Raw genomic sequence first — 21,489 nt, forward strand, 5'->3', positions numbered from 1 at the left:
TTGGTGTCTGGAAGTTTTGTGACACGAGAAATATGATTTTGATGTCGAAATGACTCGTATTTGTAGGGGGCGCCACCTACATGCGATTTGACTGTTTTGAAGAGTAATAACTTTTCGTCCGTACCTGTATAAAACTACTGACTAAAAAAATATACATTTCCATGACTTTTTACGTAAAAAATGTCTCTTGGTAAAAATCGCTACGAGCATCCGTTCTTAAGATATTTAGAATGGAAATAGTCAATACATGTCATTATTGACAAAAAATAAGCACACGTTGAGTATAGTTATTTGACTGAAATAAATTTTTATTTTTTTAAATTAATCATAAGTTTTTCTGCGAAAAAATGATGATTAAACAGTTTCTGTTGAACTCTTGGCACAAAAACAATTCAAATTTATGGTTTCAGTCTAAAAACTATTTAGTCAACATGTTTAATTTATGTCAATGATGACAGGTATTGATAATTTCAATTCCAAATATCTCGAGAACCATTACTTGTAGTGATTTTTACCAAGAGACCTTTTTTATGTAAAAAAAATTGTAAATGTATATTTTTTTACTCTATAGTTTTATACAGGTATGGACGAAAAGTTATTACTCTTCAAACCAGTTAAAACATATGTAGGTGGCGCCCTCTACAAGTAGGAGTCATATTGACATGAAAATCCCCAAATTTCTCATGTCAAAAAACTTCCAGACACCAATTTTCATCCAAATATTGATGGTTATTTCACAAATTATTTGGAAAAAATCGAAATAAAAATAAAACTTCTACACCCTGTATCTCCGAAACTAAGCATTTTAGGACATACATTTATTCGGACTTTTTTACTTATTTTAATCTGCAGAATATGCTGCCAAAGTTTCCGGAATACAGTTCGGAGCACCCTGTATATTACAGTATTTTATGGTATACTTTTTCTTAAGAAGGAAAAGACAATCTTCCTGTCTGTCATTTTTACTTCAGAATAATATGTAATAAAACTTATTTTTCCCCTTCATGTCATGTGCTGCTGAATTATAAAATTTTCATTATTATGTATTGCTGTCGTACACTGAAGCAAATACATATTTTATTGAATAAGTTATACCACGACAAGCTGCATTAGCATGACAATGTAATAGGTGGAAGGTCATGATCATCTCACGGTTATAACTCACTGACATTATAAAATCACTCACATCTCTAGTGGCGACGCATATTTAACATAACGTAATAACATATGATAATCATCTTGTTATAAAAATATTAGTATCTTTAAAAATAAAAAAAATGTACGCTAATAGCAAATAATAATAAATTTTACTATACCTTCTCGTTGGCCCCATGTCCAGCCATTGCCAGCATGCGCAGGCACGTCAATCTCTAAAATAGTTCTAATTCCCCTTATTCTAGCAAATTCAACTATGGCTTTGACTTCCTCGGGACTGTAAGTCTCCTGGGGACTATAGGAACCACTACTTGATAACTGAGGTACACTGGGGAGTACCAGTGGAAAACTCTGAGAGTCTGTGATGTGCCAATGAAATACGTTTAGTTTATTGGCAGCCATACCCACCTGAAATAGAAAAAATATATGTTAGAAAATAATAAAACATAAAGCTTTGAAAGTATTAATAGTCAAAGTTTCTGTAACATAATTTGTGCAACCATCGTTTACAATTTAGGGCGCAAACATAGTGACGCATCTCGATGCGATGCTCGCCAAGATGCTGGCCGCGCTGCTCGCCAGGATGCTAGCCGCGATGCATTCTACGCGCACTGTTTTAAAATGGCGAGTAAGTGCGCGTAGGATGCATCGCGACTATCGTAGAAACATAGTGCGGGGCATTTCACCTCGATGCGATGCGCGCCATTCACCTCGCCATCCGGCGATGAAATTATCAAACATGTACAAATTTATGCGTCAAAACGTAGTGGAGCCTTGCACCTCGCCACGCACCTAGATGTTCAGCGCGATGCTTCCTAGGAAACAAAATTTTTGTTTTTTGCGAGAAGCGGATGCGGATGCCTGAAACTTTACATTTGATTGGTCGGTTTAGGATCACAATTCGTTGAGCATATGTCGAACTAGAGTCGTGTGGAATAAAATTTTCACAATACTAGTATTTAATTTATCACCAACAATGTAATCAACTTGATTCTAATGCGTCGGGCATCTGCAGCTCCTATAATAAAAAACTTATGAATTTTGTATAGAAGACATAAAGTATGTATTAGGATGTATTTGGGTGGCTCAAAAAAGTGTGAATGGATCGCGAATATTTTTTTAAATGAAACACCTATATACAGAGTGGCGCAACTCATTCGCCTTGGTTGATTATACGAAAACGGAAATATGTAGAAACAAAATATTTTATGGGCATATGTGGGAAGACCATGTGCATAATTTAAAATTATTTTGAAATATACAGGGTATGTCAGAGCTAAGATTTACACCAAAGTTATATTTTTCCTTATGAAACACCCGGTATTTTATTTCATATTTGGATCCTTGGACACAAAATAAGGCCTTTAATATAAGGGTTATTATATATTAATATGTTTACAAGCTTCGGTTTTTGAGATATTTAAAGATATTTAAATATGCATGCTACAATGACATAAATTATCAACACCCTGTGCATTACTTTTTAGAATTAATTATTGTGCTGAGTTTAAACATAGAGAAATAGACTTTACTGAAAAATTGTATTGCTCCCTTAAATTTATACAGAGGTACCAAAAATTGATGATTTATTTTAAATATTTATTTTACATAAAAACCTTGTTATTTCAAATACGATAACCTGTATTTTTTAAAATAAATCGAAACAGATTCAAATTCTCTTTCAAACTATTATTAGGGTAGCCTATACCTATCTAGTTCAGATTTTGAATAAAGAGTAATTTTTCAATAAAATGGCAACAAAGAGGGCTGATGTATGTAGTCATGGCAAGTTTCTAGTGACAGTACCTATTTTCAAAATCGAAATTAGTTTATGGACTTTATTTATTTATAGCAAGTACTTTAATCGCTAGTTGATTAAAAAAAGTATACCATTAATATTGCAAATTATATTTTATCTTCTGATAGTCTATGTCTTTTTAATATTTTGATGATGTAATGAGCACTTTGTTTACTCACTTGTTTCGTCGAAATGCTTGAATCCATTTTTGTTTTTGATCAAATCTATGAAGCTAGATATATAGAGATAACATTTTGTTTCGGGAGAGTTGAATATCCGGGAAAGTTGAGTTATTGAATGTATGTAATTGCACCCAACAACGCCCTAAGTACGCTCTCCTTTACGCGTTAACATTTTTTCAGCAATTTTATTAACATTTGAAATTGTCCCAACACAGCACGCGACGCCTAGTTCGAATTCTTTTTCATTTATTTTTTATTACCCGAAACAGCGTTACATCACACAAACCTCGTTCCTGAGTGTTTTATCTCTTTTTTGTATGAATAATTGCACTAACAAAAAACTAAAATACTTAAATATTATAACCAAACCATGATTTCAATATTATTGTATGCGATCAACATGACTGCGGCGGCGACGTGAAATAGGTAGGGATAATATCTGTTTTTTGCCGTTGTAGCGCTGCGGTCGGAATTTGTTGAAATCAACTGAAATGCAACAATGGCCTATACTAATTAATTAATTAATAACTACTTTATATAAACTGGTGTTTAACAAAACGGCGATGGTAAATGCTTCAGTGTGTCTACGCGCACCTATTCGCCGTTTTAAAACAGTGCGCGTAGGATGCATCGCAGCTATCATCCTGGCGAGCAGGGCGGCCAGCATCTTGGCGAGCATCGCATCGAGATGCCTCACTATGTTTGCGCCCTTTTAGTAACTTAATCTGTACTAGTTTTGTTTATTGCTATACATATATATTATCAAAAACAAAATGTAAAAAAATGCAAAAAGTCTCGCAAGGCAGTTTTTCTAGTACAAACAGTTGCGAGATCTCATATAAAACCAAGTCAATTTTTTTTGTTAGTGTCTGGTTATGTAATGGTTATCTAATCAATTACATATTAAAATTTATAGTGACCGTATCAATATTAGAGTTTTAGTATATAATAGTAATTATAATGACTTGAAAGTGTACGGCAACTTTACTCTTATAATTAAAATACCTACATTATTCTTAAGTGCACTTCAGACTTACTTAGTAGATTATGCTTTTATAATTATGGTGCCATGTGAGCATCAAGTCATTATAACTATTATAAAAATAAGGATGTCTAATATTGACAAGTTTACTACAAATGTTGATAGGTAGAATGTAGAATGTTTAAGAGGGGTACCCCTTTCTTGAGTTATAACGTAATAACTCATCATACAGTCTTAGAGCTTTTACAAAAGCCAGTGTCTGAGACAGCTACATAGAGGCCAGCTTTCTATGTCCGACATCAGCCGTTCCAAAGTTTATGGCACAAACGGTTGTCGTCTCGGCGCACTCAGTGATAAGGTGTTCTGGTGTTTCCTCATTTTCCCCACAGAATCTGCATTCGTTATTGTTGCTCAGTTTCAATCTACTGAGGTGTTCGTTGAACTACGCGACCATTCGAAGATTGTTCTTACTTAAATCAAGGAAAATCAATTTTTCTTGGTCGTAAGTTCTGAGTAACTTTTTCTAGTGTCTTACATCGTTGGAGGATTTCCATTCCAGGTTACGGATGAACCTGGAAGTCTTCCAGGTTCTTGAGTTCCGTTTTAAGTTGATTTCCGCTTGGAAAGAAGAATGGCTTTGGTTCAGTTAGTAGAGTGTTCGCTCCTTTACTAGCTAGAGCGTTTGATTTTTATTTGCCTTCTATTCCTTGGTGAGCGGGCACCCAGAATAGGAGGACTTTATTTTCTTTGTCTAATTTCGAGCATGGCTTGTCTTTGACTGTGTCATTGTGTATACTCGTATTCCCGTAATTTTTTATTATTATTGACTTATTTCAAACTCTAATTATTTCATAGTACACATAATACTGTTCGCTATCTTTACTATTATAACAAAGGAGTAAAATAACAAGTTTATGCCGAAGCAGGAAAATTATGCCTTTCTGAAATAGATAAAAGTTGATTAAAAGTTTTGTGAAATTCAATTTCCGCTAGAATAATGGAAATCGACGTTAACTTTTATAATTTTTCAAATTTTTATCTCTATTTTACCAGGAGCAACAATATTTATAAAGTTCTAGAAAACTGTTTTTTTTTCCTCAATATATAAATTTTAAAAATGTCAAATCAGGAATAAACAGTAGAGACATGCATTTTCATTATAAAGAAATAATCTGTGGAATATCTATTGTCTTAATGATTTGTGTCTAATATACAGGGTCCGGTAATAGTGCGTCGGGCATCTGTAGCTCCTATAATAAAAAACCTGAGAATTTTGTTTAAGTGCAAACCTAAAATATGTACCAGGATGTATTTCAAGAAAATATTTTAACTTCTATAGGGTAGCTCAAAAAGTGTGAGTGGATCTAGATGATTTTTTTAAATGAAACACCCTGTATATTATTGCATTTTTGGCTTCCTTTCAGATCACTTTACATAACCCTAAGATATGAATAAATATATTTTGATAGTTTCAGAGATAAAAAATAAAGGAAAAATTTATATCTTTCAGGCCTTCTTAAAAAAATTATTAAAAATACAAGAACTGTTCTGAAATCAAAACTATATTAGGTATTTACATTAGATGATCTGTTCTTACTTTGCTATAAATATGGTAATCGTAAATCATACAGGATGTTCAATATTCTACGCCAAACTTTCTAAAATATAAAATACTTTTTCTTTGTTTTTTTTTTAAATGGAATACCCTGTATATTATATTTTTATTAGATGCAGAATTAAAAGATGAACATTTTTTGCATTTAGAGTATTTCAAAATTTTTAACGGTTTCGCAGATACGATATATAAATATCATATATACCATATTCATATGGCGCTTTCAATGGTAAAATACGAGAGAAAAATCATTGGGTGGCTTTGATAAAAATTTACTGTGGAAAATGCCATATGAAATATAAAACCGCAAATATCTGCGAAACAGTTAAAATGTTTGAAATACTCTAAGTACAAAAAATGTTCATTTTTTAATTCCCCGTATTGAAAAGATAATATACAGAGTGTTAGATTTAAATAAACGAAGAAAAATTATTTTATATTTTAAAAAGTTTGGCGTAGAATTTTGAACATCCTGTATGATTTACGATTTTCATATTTATAGCAAAGTAAGTACAGACCATCTAAAGTAAACACCTAATATAGTTTTGATTTCAGAACAGTTCTTGTGTTTTTAATAATTTTTTTAAGAAGGGCTGAAAAATATATATTTTTGATTTATTTTTTAATATCTCTGAAACTATTGAAATATATTTATTCATATCTTAGAATTATGTAAAGTGATCTGAAAGGAAGCCAAAAATGCAATAATATACAGGGTGTTCCATTTAAAAAAATCATCCAGGTCCACTCCCACTTTTTTGACCCACCCTATAGAAGTTAAAATATTTTCCTGAAATACATCCTGGTACATACTTTAGGTTTGCACTTAAACAAAGTTCTCAAGTTTTTTATTCTAGGAGCTACAGATGCCCGACGCACTCTTGCCGGACCTTTTATTTAATTAACAGATAACCTCAATCATTCTTTTTTGTTATTGAAGTTTATTTCATTATTCTTTTCATTTTATACTTTTAGATGATTGTGTTGACATTATTTAAAGATACGTTTAGTAATTATTTTTAGTATATCTATTAATTGCATTGCATATTATATTAGTACTTTCGGAGTATATTAAGTATTTTTAAAAGAGCAACGACACAGCTACGTCGGAACACCACTTCCTGAGAGATTACCGAAGTTAAGTGACATTAGACGATACGAGTGGATAGACGGGTGACCGTCTGGAAACTCTATGGTGCTGTGGTTCCATGGCAAGAGTGTAAAATTTAATACACACTAATTTTGATTCACACTGGTTCGAGGCCGCAAGAGATTGGATATGGTGTGAGTAAGAGTCGATTTAGACACTCGCCAAGTTGGTTTTTAAGGCCATTGACCGAGCCATTGACAATAATATGGCAGAGGACCGCGGTTCGGATTCCATGTAAACAAAGTAGGCCGCATTCAGATTAGCCTTAGCAGCAAAAAGGAGGCGTTATCATAACCTTGAAATATTTTATTTTACTATTATTAAAAGATAAATAGAAAATCTAATACTTTGATTTTTGTACTGATAATTGCAATAACTACTTTAAGTAATTAGCTAGTAAGTCATAATATTAAATTAACGTAATTTATTAAATAAACTTTCCTCTGCATTTCCGAATTTCTTCGTTGCAAGTCTAACAAAACATAAATTGGGAAAGACACTTATCTTAATAATAGCGAAATTTAAATTAATTTAGTTGCAATGAAACGCAACCTTTAAGATTTCGCTTAATTAAGTTGATAATTAAGATTACTGATTGCAAAAATGGTTAAAATTTATTGTTTGAAGAAGTTTTTAAAGTTCTAAAAGTACGAGGATAAATAAAAAAATAAATTTTCTATACCATATGACGGAAAAAAAATTTATCAATAATTATAGATCACAAAATCTTTTATAATTTTTAACTTTAAGCATTTATGACTTTAAGCATTTGTGTTAATATACCAAAGTAACAAGCTTATGATTAAGCTTGTTTGGTTTGGTATGTCAGAGCCAGGGGCGCAACTAGACATACACTTTTGGGGGGCTCAAGTCTTTTGGGGGGGCTTAGGCCACTGTAAGATACTAGTGATGTGAGGTTGAAACCAATTTTATACGAAACGTACTGGTCATCTGGGGGGGCTAAGCTTAATAATACAAAAGTTTTACTTTTTGTAAAGACAATCCGGGTATACACTGTGTAATAAAAAGAAATAAAAACTTTTTCTTCTATTTACTGAAAGAAAATAGAAATGCTACTCTAGAAGACTAAAAGACATCTGGCATAAATAGAAAATATAGTAGACAATAAGTAACTGTGCAAACTGGAAATTTCCTGCTGATAATAAGCAATTACATAGCAATTAAGAGTCAGAATTAAGAGTCAATGATTTTGAGGTGGCAATGCTTCAGCCTACTCTCATTTACTTTCTTTTATATTATTATATTTAGTACTGCATCTCAAGGTTTTGATAGAATATGTGTTTTTGAAGGTAAACTGGGGTGGTAAAAATTAATATATTTACTGAAAAAATTCTTTATCGATTTTAAATATTTTCCTTAACTCCAACAAAGTGAGTTATTTTGATTGACATAAAATTAATATTATCTAATTCTGGAGAACTGGAGCGTAACCTTTCAATGTTTTTACATTTATTGAGAATTATTTTTTTCGATAGAAAGAAAACTTCTTCTTTCTTAGCCTGCTTCCATCCAGTGTTGGATGTAGGCCTCTTCTAGGGTTTTCCATGCTTCGCGATCTCTAGCCAATCTTATCCATTGTCTTCCTGCCACTGTTCTGACATCATCGACCCATCTCTTTTTTGATCGGCCCACACTTCTTGTTGTTCCCGTAGGTCTCCATAGAATGACTTTTTGGGGCCATCGGTCTGGATCCTGTATTGCTACATGTCCGATCCATTGCCACTTCAGACTTGCCACTCTTTTAACAACATCTATTAGTTTTGTTTTTTGACGTATTTTTTCCCTCATGGTGACTCCTAACATAATTATTTCCATGGCCCTTTGTGCAACTCGTAGTTCTGCTGTTTTTCTGGTAATTACCATAGCCTCTAAGCCATACGTAAGGTTGATGGGCACTAGCATATAAAAGAAAACTAGCTAAAATTTATTGGCAGAATAGCTCTCTAGGGCTTAGCACGCGCGAGAATAAAAATAAAATTCAACCTTATTAATATTCTCTTTAAGAACCAGTTTTTTGTACGTTTTTCATAAAAACTGCCTTAAGACGCGACCGCTTCCGTTTCTGTTTAAATAAATGTCGAAGAAAATTAATTGTAAAGACTATAGTAAAGAAAGTTAAAAAATGATGTTAAGTATTGCAGTTTATCTTATATATTTTTTGTATATCAGAGAAATAAGTGAACTAGACGTTTTTTAAATATACGTTAGGTTATATACGAACAAGGCAGGAATGTAGGCTAATTTGCTTCAAAGTAATTGGAAAAGTTCAAAACGAGTTTGAACTTGCGTTCAACGTATTTTTAGTTAATAAACAGACAACAGTGTGCTCATTTATTGAAAAAACTATTGAGTTTCAGTCATTTTTTAATGAATATTCAATTAAATAATTATAATGCTTAGTTAAATACCTTTAAAATAACAAAGGAGTAAAGTATAGTGGTTTAGATAGTCGAAAAAAATTGCTCTTTATTCTTTCCATTAAGAAAAAAAACCTAGATGGCAATTTTTTCGATTAGTTTTTATAGGGAGGTCAATCGTTTTCAGGATAATCGAGAAAACGTTTTTTGTGGCTTTTGACTCCACGTTAACTTATCTAGCATACACTGATTCGATAGGGGACTTTTTTCTAGATTATTTAAAACCATTATACTAAAAAGTATGCAAAAGTTCAGTTTCTTAAAAAAAAAATATTCTTATGTTAAAACAAATAATATTGTCAAAACAAACAACACACTGGATAGGCCTCAAAAGAGGCTCACCCTTATAACTTTTTTATTTTTTTCAGATAAAAAAACGAGATTTGGTATGTTAGTATATGACATAAATTAGAATTAAATGACGTATTCATTTGTTTTTGGTCAGTTCCTGTTTCACCGGAAATGACTATAACTTTTTTTTAAATGGCACCTTCGGTATATTTCTACTTTATTCGATAGAAAATGACAGTCTGAATAGAATGACATGTGATATGTCAACTTTTGACATTTTCGTTTAAAAAAAATGTATTTTAAATTTCATAGTAGAGTAGTGTGTCATAATTCATAACTGTGTTAAAAACACTAATTTTTAATCAAGAAGCCTCGGAAAGATAGACTTGATGGTCTAATGTTTTTCTTGTCTTATCCTGGCCGGTTAAAAGATGCCCAAATCGTATTTTCAATCGTACCTCAATTTTTTTTTAAATGGAACAAGGGTGGCTCATTAGCATATTTGAAAAAAGCATTTTTTACGAATAATTTGGTACCACACATTTGCTATTTCAAATTGTCGTTGTGAGCCGCATGTTACAATTTCGAATAAATCATATGCAAATATGACAAAAGTTGTCAATTGATATATCATTCTATTCAGAGTGTCATTTTCTGTGAAATAAAGTAAAACAAGTGTGTCATTTAAAAATCAAAAGTTGTAGTTATTTCAGGTGAAACAGGATGTAACCGAAAACAATTGAATACGTCAATCAATCCTAATTTATGTCATATACTAACATATCAAATCACGTTTTTTTTATCTGAAAAAATAAAAATGTTAGCCACTTTTGAGGCGCACCCGGTATATATAATTTGAATTAATAATATCCATGAAGAACCTGAAATAGAACATAAATTTCCAAATTATAGCTGGAGAAACATCTGGAGTATAATAACAATTGCGACCTATCAACGGAATGGACAACAGCTGTATACAGGGTGTTTCAAAAAACATGTGCCATCTCTCGTGGGGAGATTCCTCATGTAAAAATAAGATTATTTTTCATATCAACATAGGTCCGATTCTGCTTAGTTTCGTAGCTACAGGGTGTTAAAGTCTTAATAATCTTATTATATAATCGATTTAATATAAGTTATTTTAGTGATTCGAGTGAAATTTTGAGTAAAAGTAACTTTTACCCTCAAAAAAAAAAATAAGAAAAAAAAAACGCTTTTAGTAAATAAGCGCTACATATTTTAATGCTAGAAAAATGTCGATAAATTCATCAGGGACGTGCATATGGGTTATCACTGGAGTATTTTTCACAAACAAAAAAAACTTGTGCGCCACTGACTTTTTTCTTTTGATATCAAAATTGTTTAGGCCGTTTAATGCCAATTAAAAGTTAGCTCTTGATATTTTGTCGAATTCGGCCTCCTTGATGCGATAAACGCAATTTTATTAATGACAATCAAATAAAAATAAAAATAAATTTAATGAATAATTATATATTTTACCTAATTTATTATTACTATTAGTCCAACCTACAGCAGTCTTGAGAATAATGCTAATTCCTATTAAATTTGGACCTTACTTTATTGTATTACAGTTATGGTTGATAAATTTTCATTAATTGCAAATTACGTTTATTGAACATAGTTGAATATTATGCGATGTTGTCGATATCGGTCTTCGTTTTCTTTGTTTGGATCTATGTATTAGTTTAGCTTGGAAAATGTTATGATACAAAACAAAAACTTTCCTGTTTTGGATAACTTTTGACGTCGAAGATCTTAAAGGTTTATATTATCGTGTTAGTTCATAACTAAAACTTGCATTAAGCCGTTTAATGATATTTTCTGGAAAATTTGAAAGAATCCATTTGTTTAAGCTGCTCAAACTTAATGTAGTCTTCTAAATTTCCTTTAATAACCATATTGTAAATGGTTTAAATTGATATTACAATACAAAAATTATAATACTATGTTAATTATTTTTGTTTATGCTTTATTCAGAACCTTGAAATTAGTGTAATAAATTAGTGGTTTCAATTAGCGTAGAAGTTTGCTGCTTCAATTTCAACGTAAGCATTCAGAACAAATTTGTGGTAGTAATTTTCAAATAGTGGAAAAAGTTAAAAACTTAACATTTGCCACTGATTATACTTCAAAATTTGCGAATAATGTCATTCGTCAAGAGAAATTGTGGTTAGACACTTTATTGTTTTATAAGTATTAATATAAAAGAAAGTTTATTGTTTTATGAACTAATTATTAGACTTTCTCTCTGGAGATCTTAGAGTGTAACGTTTCCTTAACACAATTTCAAATATTTAACACACGTTTTATTAAAACGTTACAAATCTGTATATTAATTTTAATTGTATTTTCCTAGACATTGTAAATTATCATAAACTTTTAAGCATAAAGTATAATAGTAACCACTAATTTATTTCACAAATTTCGAGGTTCTGAATTTCGAATTTTGTGATTCTGAATTCGTGATTCGTGATTCTGAATTTCGAAATTCAGAACCTCGAAATTTGTGAAATAAATTAGTGGTTTCAATTACACTTTATACTCTCTAGTTTGCGATCATTCACAATGTTAAAAAAACACAATTAAAATTAATAAATATCCTAGCAACAGGTTGCGTTAGTCAGTTGTATCCATAGAGAAAGACTAATATTTAGCTTATAAACTTTTGATTTCTAACCATAATTTCTCATGACGGAAGATAATCAAAGGCCAAAATGACATTTCACGCAAATTTAATTAGTGGAAAAATTAAAATTTTGATAACTTTTTCTACCAGTTGAAGATGTCCACCACTAATTTTGACATTCTGAATGCTTACATTGAAATTAAAGGATCAAAATTCTACGCTAATTGAAACCACTAATTTATTCCACTAATTGCAAGGTTCTGAATAGAGAGATATCGGTAAACCGAGGTGTTATTTCCTTTACGTGAGGCGGTATTCATTCTCTTCATTTATAATTATCGGATCGGAAGTATTCTGTTTGAGTCCGCTATTTAAACTTAACCTAACTTTGAATTTAAAACTTGACTGAAATTGTTTTATTTACTAGGTATTTTTTGAAACTAAAGGGCTAAAGTGCTTATTTCCAGTGCTTTATCGTTCAACGTCTGCCAGTGGGTTTAGGGCAACAAATTCTCTTAGAAGGGCAAAGTCGTCACCTGCTGTAAACCTAAGCCTCTATATATAGGTTCTTTAATATTGGAAGATATGAAATCCATATTTTGGACCATATTTATTTAATTAAAACTAATCACAGCTACTTAAATATCAAATTACCTAATAAAACTAAAGTAATAATTGAAAACAAGCCAAACATAACCTAAAATAAAAGATTTCGCGTGCCGGCCCCGTTTGTCAAATATCTGCACCTGCCCATTTATGCAATTTTTAAACGTTATTTAGAAATAGCCCGCAAAGAATTTTTAGAATTGATTCGCAAATTACGTCAGGCGGTAAGGTTATTAGCGGGTGTTGCGTTAAAAATCGACTCGCGCATATCGTAACTGTCAAAATAAGGCACGCGTAAACACTGCATGACGCTATTCGGTTTACAGATATCTCCCTAATGAAGCTTAAGAGTATATGATTATTCACAATATCCTAGCAACAGCTTGCAGTAGTCGCGTTGTATTCATAGGAAGCTTAATAATTAGCTTATAAAACAATAAACTAAGTAATAGTAATAAACTTGATTTCTAACAACAATTTCTCTTGACGGATGATAATCAAAGGCCAAAATGACATTACTCGCAAAATTTCAATTATAATTAGTGGAAAAAGTTAAAACTTTGCTAACTCTTTTCAGTAATTCAAAATTACATTCGCTAATTTTGACGTTCTGAATGCTTACATTGAAATTAGAGGAACAAACTCCTACGCTAATTGAAACCATTAATTTTTTTCACTAATTTCGAGGTTTTGAATGAGGCTGAAACTGTGAGTATTAAGTGAATAATTAAATTATCATTAATATTTCCCTATTCAAAATAAAAATGGATTTGTTCAAGCTTATATTTTCTATAGGCGATGCAAGAAGTTTGACATTTTGAACAAGAAATACTGAAATTTTACTACATATTTCTTACAGCGTATCACCCATGTTATTACTTACATACTTTATCTCACAAGGCTACTACGATCAGTTTATTACTTTTTTTAGTTTATTTTTTAACTGTTTAATACTTCAAGAAGACTTACCAAAACTCTTTTGAGACTCTCAATTGACATAAAATTTCTGGCAGTGTCAACCATAAGGCCTCTGTAGGGAAAGGCTGGAGCGTCCTGGATTGTAGCTCCTTTAATTATTTTTAAAGCTCCCGCGTGGCCTGCATATTCATCCCACCTGGAAAATAAATTCCATAAATGTTGTTAAAAATGCGCTCACGACATTTAAGCACAAATTCTGCTTTAATTTAGAAAATTACATACAGTGTGACGATCAAATTAAATAAATTCGATAATATATCGAAGCGTGTTCGAAAAAACGCTCGTCGTTACTAAAAAAAAACATTTTATACAAGGTGTGTCACGTAACAGTTGCCAATACTAACTTTCTTATTTTTAAGTTAAACGCCCTTTATATTATTCAATTTTTAGATTCTTCATAAAATTAGGGATATATTTCATGTACAATGTTTTATACTTATCTTCAACTGATTCGGAAATATTAAGTACCTAGATTAGCAAATTGTTGTCTAACATGTTATAAACTATTTTTTTTAAACGAAACACCCTACACAGGGTGGTCCGAATTGTATTCGGGAAACTTCGGTAGTATATCGGGTGTTGCATCGTCGGGCGGGACATAGGAAATCCCATGTAAATTTTTATTGGCTTCCCTAATTATTTTAGAGAATAATTCTATTTAGGTTTATTGAAGAGCACTAAAACCTACATTCAAAAGAATAACTTTAGATATTTTTGATTAGCCCGTTTACGAGTTATCGCCGATTTCTTTTTAAATATTTATCCTTTCTTATGGCCCTGTATTTACTTATGAGCACCAGTTAAGGTAAAAGATAACTGTCAAATGAAGTTGTCATTTTAGAAATTTACCTATTTAGTGCTTTATTATTATTATTAAAAACTCATACCTACATCGAAAATATTAGCCATGAATTACACTACCGAAGAAAAAGTATTGATGATTAAATGATATTATCAAGGAAATAGTTATCAAAAGGTGTCGGACACGTTTGCTGCTCTGTATCCGAATAGACCGATACCTGGAAAATCTACAATCGCAAGGAATATCCAGAGATTTAAGACCAAAGGTACCGTAATAAATAACTGCAGATGTGAAGCAAGGCAGGAACAAAGAGAAGATGCAAGAAATGATACCAACTTGGAAGTTTTATTGTGCGTGGAAGAGAACGATGGAAAGATCAGCACAGGGAAACTTGAGGATGAAATAGGAATAGATCACACTACAGCGTTTCGAATTTTGAAACGGCATAAATACTATTCCTTCAAATATGAAAAGCACCAAGAGCTACGAGATGAGGACGAAATACGGCGGCAGGCGTTTTGTTTTGATATGATGGAAAGAGCAAACACGGATAGGGAATTTTTAAAAAAACATATGTTTCACTGACGAATGCACGTTTACCTTAAATAATGAACCCAATGTTCAAAATTGTCGATAATGGAACAAAGAAAACCAACACAGGTTTGTCGAAACAAGGACGCAATATCCACCGAAAGTAAATATTTGGACAGGGATATTCGGACACAATATTATCGTGCCATTTTTTCTTACGCGAAATTTAAATGCAGAATATTATTTGGAACTACTCGAAAATCATATTTTACCTGCTTTACATGATGCCGCTAGGGAAAATCAGGAAGTTTGGTACCAAATGGATGGCTGTCCGGCACATAGTACTCTGGCTGTTCGGAGATATTTAGACAATAGTTTTAACGGAAACGTTATTAGCCTAAATCATACAGTAAATTAGCCAGCAAGGTCTCCTGATATTTCGCCAAATGATTTCTTTCTCTGGGGCCATTTAAAAAACAGGATATACAAGGATAAAAAATTCCGAAATCTAGACGAGTTAAAAAATATTTCTGCCGAATGCAATAGAATTTCAGTTTACCAACTAGCGAATGTAAGAAGAGAATTTTATGATCGCCTGGGTTATTGTCTAGCAGTCGATGGAGGAATATTTGAACATCTTCTTAAAAACCTAAAGTTCTAGCAATTTAATAGTCCCTACCTAAATTAATAAGTGATTGAATATTGTAATAATACTATAATTAATCTTGTAATTGATTACTTTATTTTACTTTAATTCATATTAATTTGTATTTATAAATACATCTTTAAGATTTCCGATGTAGGAATGAGTTTTCAATAATAATAAAGCACTAAATAGGTAAATTTCTGAAATGACAACTTCATTTGACTGTTATCTTTTACCTTGACTGGTGCTCATAAGTAAATACAGGGCCATAAGAAAGGAGAAATATTTAAAAAGAAATCGGCGATAACTCGTAAACGAGCTAATCAAAAATATCTAAAGTTATTCTTTTGAATGTGGGTTTTAGTGCTCTTCAATAAACTTAAATAGAATTATTCTCTAAAATAATTAGGGAAGCCAATAATTGACCCCATTAAAATTTACATGGGATTTCCTATGTCCCGTCCGACGATGCAACACCCGGTATATAGGATAGTTATTAGTCTGATATAATAAATTTGAAATGTTTTTGTGCCAATGATTCGACAGAAACTGTTTTATCGTATGTTTCTTGAAGAAAAAAATATTATTAGATTATTAGTTTAAAAAAAAGAAAGTACCCAAACTTTCATCAATCGTTTCAGTAAAATAAAAATCGGACTATTGGAAAATGTAGCGGAATTCAATTATCTCCGCAGGTTGATTCCGGAAAAGGCCAATACTGACTCTGAAATTCAGCACAGAATTAGCAGCGCCTCAAGAGCAGGCTGGAAATTAAAAGACAGGGTTTTCTATAATCATGACTTGAGCAAATAAACGAAACTTACAGTGTACCGAGCAATAATAATCCCCACCATGTTATATGGAAGCGAAACCTGGGTGCCGTACCGCCGGCACACGAACGCATTAAACAAGTTGCAACAGAGACACCTAGACAACTCTTAATAATCAAATGGTCTATCATGTCTTAATCGTATCGGTCCTTGAAAAATCTAGCTGAGAGAGCGCTGAAGTCACGATTACTAAATCCCGCTTAAGATGGGTTGGTCACGTATGCAAGAAATCCGCCTACTAAAATTTCTTCTTTACGGTAAGAGGAAATCAGGTGGATACTTATACAAGGATATTTTCCACGAAAACTTAAAGGGAACAAGTATGCAGAATCAGTGGGAAGAAGCAGCGCACAATAGAAGGCAATGGAGAAGAATTATAAACTCAGTTAACAGCGAGAACCAAAAAGTAAAGAGGCTACACAGCAATGAGATTTTTGAATGTCCCGAATGCGGAAGAGAGATAACATCACGTGTCGGCGGCTTTTCAGTTACAGAAAAGCTCATGAAAGAAAACGACTTGTATCTTCCGATGCGTGTCAAATACTCGTCAGCGAGTAATGGCAATAGTAGTAGTAATAGGTAGGTAAGGGGTCCAGTTAAAAATTTATTAAATACATTTTACCTATCCTATCAATACCTGTGGCATTTGACATCTTCTGACATTTTTGCTCATAAGTAATAAAACTTTATTACATTCATCTATGCTTTATTAATAACCCTATAATTCGATTTTTCGACGAATGTTCCGAAATTCTGAATCTTCAGATTTCTGAATCTCCAAAAATAAAAAAGTTACAGTCAGTCAAATGTGGAACAAAACAAAATGAAAGCGTTATAAACGAAATATAGCTTTTTGAGCAATAAATAATATAAAAGGTATTGCATTTAAAATAAAAAAGAGTGTATTGTCCACTGATACATAGACACACCCTGAATAAAATGTTTTTTTGTTACCAACCCAACCCCAAAAAATGCTCAATTATAAATATTTACAGACAGTTCTTATATTTTCGAACTTATGCTATTTAATAAACTCCACGTTTAAAAAAAAAACAAATATTTAATACTTTACTATCAGAATATAAAAGAAAATAAAATAAAAAAGTTTTTGCCCTGACCCTGTCTCGAACTCTGAATCCTCGGTTCGTAGTCGGAAACTCTACGCGCTGCGCTATGGAGACTTGTCGATTTATATTGAATACTAGAATTTAATGGACTAAATAAAAAAAATATAGGATCTTCTTCCGATGCGCAATAGTAAACGCAACGGGTATCGGCAGCCAGATGGGCCGCATGCTGTTCCAGAGAGCATAGTAAAATATATATCAAAGAGCCAGCTTTCTTAAAATACTTTCTCGAAAACGTTGCTAGCTCTTAGGGCCTTAAACGCAAATATCTTGAAAACTGTTCACTGTTTCGAACTAAACGAAGAACACCTTTTTTACATAAAAAGTCCTAGCTTTAATTTTCAATTATTGAAATTACTGTATCTATAAGGATAACAGAAGTACCACCACTTTCAGGGCTCTTACAAAATTTTACATTATCGCCATTCGCTTTGGCATTAAAAATCTGTGTAAGAGTATCACATTTCAAGAAAAACGGTTTACCAATGTTCTTAAAAATAAACAAAATATATTATTTTTAATTAACCTTTTGAGGGCTGTAATTTCTTCGGGAAGCATTTTAAGGCGTATGTTCATAGGAACTTTTGTTTTATTTTTATCTGTAGAAGCACCCACTGAAGTTAGATACACTATTTTTTTTGACACCCTGTTTACCTATTACATTTAACAAGTGGTGACTGTGGATCAGTGGAAAGTGTGAATAGCGTCTACGTCACACTAGCCCACTCAGGCACCCAACAATGTTGCCCTTTGTTGTTCCTTAATTTCATGATTTTCAATTGTTAGCTAAACTAAAGACGTTTATTTTTACGGTTTATTCGAAAGTTGAATTATGGGTTTATTTTGTTAGAACGATTTGCGTCTAGCCGGACCGTGCTACTTTACAACTCGCAGTTCCGCATGCGTATTTGTCTTCGGTGGAACAGCAGAACAAAGTAATGCTTAGCCATAGCCTGGTTACGAAAGGTACTACTACTACTAACTGCGGTTATGAAAGCAGCCTGTGGCTCCGTGGGTGGGCGAGGCGGCCGCTTCTGGATCGAGGGGTCCGAGGTTTAAATACCACGAATATAAAATCTTTTTATTTTTTTATAGCTCTTTTAATTTTTTAATTTTTTTTTGCAGCTGTCGGTAATAGCAATCAAGATACTCTGTAGGCGTGTTTTGATTGCGTTGGTTAGTCTCTGGAGTAAGTTTTTTTGTTTAGATTGCACACGAAATATCCGACCGAGTATGGTTTCTGAGCATGCGGAACTGTGGATTGTAAAGTTGCACGGTCTGGCTAGACGCAAATCGTTCTAACAAAATAAACCAAATAACAATCCAACTTTGAATAAACCGTAAAAATAAACGTCTTTAGTTTAGCTAACAATGGAAAATCATAAAATTAAGGGACAACAAATTGGGTGCCTGAGTAGACTAGTAGGACGTGGACGCTAGTGAAGTGTGTCTGCTGACCGGAGAATAGGAGGTTCGTTCCTCACTCTTTAAATTGAGAAATATAGACACTAGACGGACGATCTCATCGGGTTTAGGTATAGGATTGGTGCATTTCAGTTGATTTCAACAAATTCCGACCGCAGCGCACTCTGCGGCAGAAATCAGAAATTATCAATAAATAGTTCACGCCGCGCCGCCGTCACGTCGATCACATTAAAATAATATTGAAATCGGGGTTTTGTCGTAATATTTAAAAATTTTAGTTTTTTGCTAGTGCAGTTATTGAGATTATAAAACACTTAGGTACGAGATTTGTGTGATGTAACGCTGTTTCGGGTAGTAAAAAATAAATGAAAAAGAATTCGAACTAGGCGTCGAACTAGGCGTCTTGTTGTGTTGTGTTGTGACAATTTCAAATGTTAATAAAACTGCCCAAAAAAATGTTAACGAGTAAAGGAGAGCGTAATTAGGGCGTTGTAGGGTGCAATAACATTCAATAACTCAACTTTCCCGGATATTCAACTCTCCCGAAACAACAGTTTATAGCTTCATAATTTCTTACACCGATTTGATCAATAGTCAATAGCAAAAATGGATTCAAGCAGTTCGACGAAACAAGTGAGTAAACAAAGTGGTAATGAGCACTTTGTCATCATCAAAAGATTAAATAGACATATACTATGAGTAAGTATACTGTTAATATTGCAAATTATATTTCATCCTCTCATACTATGACTTTTTTAGTCAACTAGTGATTAAATGTTTTATGAACATCTTCTAAAATTATAATTATGTACCTTTAAAAAATGTCGTTATAGCCGAAATAGCTCCAATTATGACCCACTAGCAAAACCGGTGATAAAACTATGCTCGCTACCGTAGTTGAACTCATCTAAAAATTTTTTAACTGGAATAATAAATTATAATGCAAGTTAAACCTTCTGAAGATATCAAAATATTTCCCTTTTTATTTTTCTGTTTAGAATTTCCACAAATTATACTTTCTAACATTTTTAGAATAATTATTATATACTAATTTTTTCGTTTACTCGCCATTTAAACCCGTGTATTTGTATGTGTTCGTTATTTACGACATTATTATAGATTTATTACTCGGGCGGTGGCAGCACCGGCGGAGAATGCACCAAGCCTATACTTTCATGTATACTATAGAAAACTAAAATATACTTACCATATCAACTGGCTTAAGGTTTCCAACCCATGTCGAGCTCCAAAATAAGTTTTGGCCGTAATATTCGCAACTATTTCACTGTCTCGCGGTTTTAACGTTAAACTATAACTTTCGTCCGTCCTCAATTTCAATCTTATCACATCGCCACGCACTACCGTTACGCGAACTATAAACCTATCAAAATCAGTCTTTTCTTTAAGGTAATTGTTGTTACGAACTAAACTAAGTACGCTGTCGTTAAACGCAGAAAAGGCTTCTTTGACGAGAGCCTTAGCCGGTCCACTGGCCAAAACCTGCAGGCTGAACTGCTGGTGATTGAAAATTATGGCCTTGCTACCTAAAAGACAAAAGGAATTCAGATTTAGAGTTCGTTTCTGACAAATAGAGAAAGATAAAAATTATTAAGCTTGTAGAAGCAGTACTGACAGAAGTAAGCTTTATATATAGGGTGTCTCAATATTCCGTGGACCTAAATCTACTACATATTATTTTCGAAATCAAAATAAGTTAATTGGACAAAATATACCTCTATATACAAGTGCTATTTGCAAGTGCTCAATTTGATCGTTAGAGGGAATGAAAATTTAATGAACTCAAACGATAATTAGTTGAAAATTAATAAGTTTATTGTCAAAGATCATTTGTGATAGTGACATTCCACTTTACGTCAACTAGATATATTACATATTTTTTCTAGGTCATTTTAAAATCCTAAAAAATTTTTTTTTTTAATTTCATGCCCTCTAACGCACAAACAAAGCACTTTTGTATACAGGAAATTTTGTACAATTAATATAGTCGCAGATAAGTTTGTTTCTTTCAATTTTTTTGTAAGAAATAACCGAAAAATGCAAGTAATATGAGTATTACTTGCATTTTTCGGTTATTTCTTTCAAAAGCAAAGTTAAGGTATAAACCTATCCTTTTCCCCCTGTCAACTTCTTGCGTTTTTAGCGATTTTTTGCTGCATTGACAAATCCACTAAAAGTGGCTGTTTAAAAATAAAAGTGATAAAATATTATGTTTTCAAATACAACTTAGAAATATATATATGATGAACAACATCGATCAACAGCAGA

At 32.4% G+C, this 21,489-nt stretch overlaps 1 protein-coding gene across 4 annotated transcripts in view; it reads right to left on the bottom strand.

Moving 5' to 3' along the window:
- The window catches only part of LOC115888961 (probable beta-hexosaminidase fdl), a 172,353-nt gene that overhangs the window by 29,583 nt on the left and 121,281 nt on the right, over positions 1–21,489 (bottom strand). For all 4 annotated transcript variants that reach the window (XM_030908850.1, XM_030908853.1, XM_030908854.1 and 1 more), the window contains exons 4-6: positions 20,411–20,747; positions 13,834–13,978; positions 1,317–1,563 (exon numbers count right to left, since the gene is read on the bottom strand). In XM_030908850.1, the coding sequence (XP_030764710.1) occupies positions 1,317–1,563; positions 13,834–13,978; positions 20,411–20,747 (729 nt within the window). The remainder of the gene's footprint in view (positions 1–1,316; positions 1,564–13,833; positions 13,979–20,410; positions 20,748–21,489) is intronic.

Source organism: Sitophilus oryzae, unplaced genomic scaffold (assembly GCF_002938485.1).
Source record: "Sitophilus oryzae breed Bouriz unplaced genomic scaffold, Soryzae_2.0 scaffold_810_pilon_pilon, whole genome shotgun sequence".
NCBI classification, from domain to species: Eukaryota; Metazoa; Arthropoda; class Insecta; order Coleoptera; family Curculionidae; genus Sitophilus; species Sitophilus oryzae.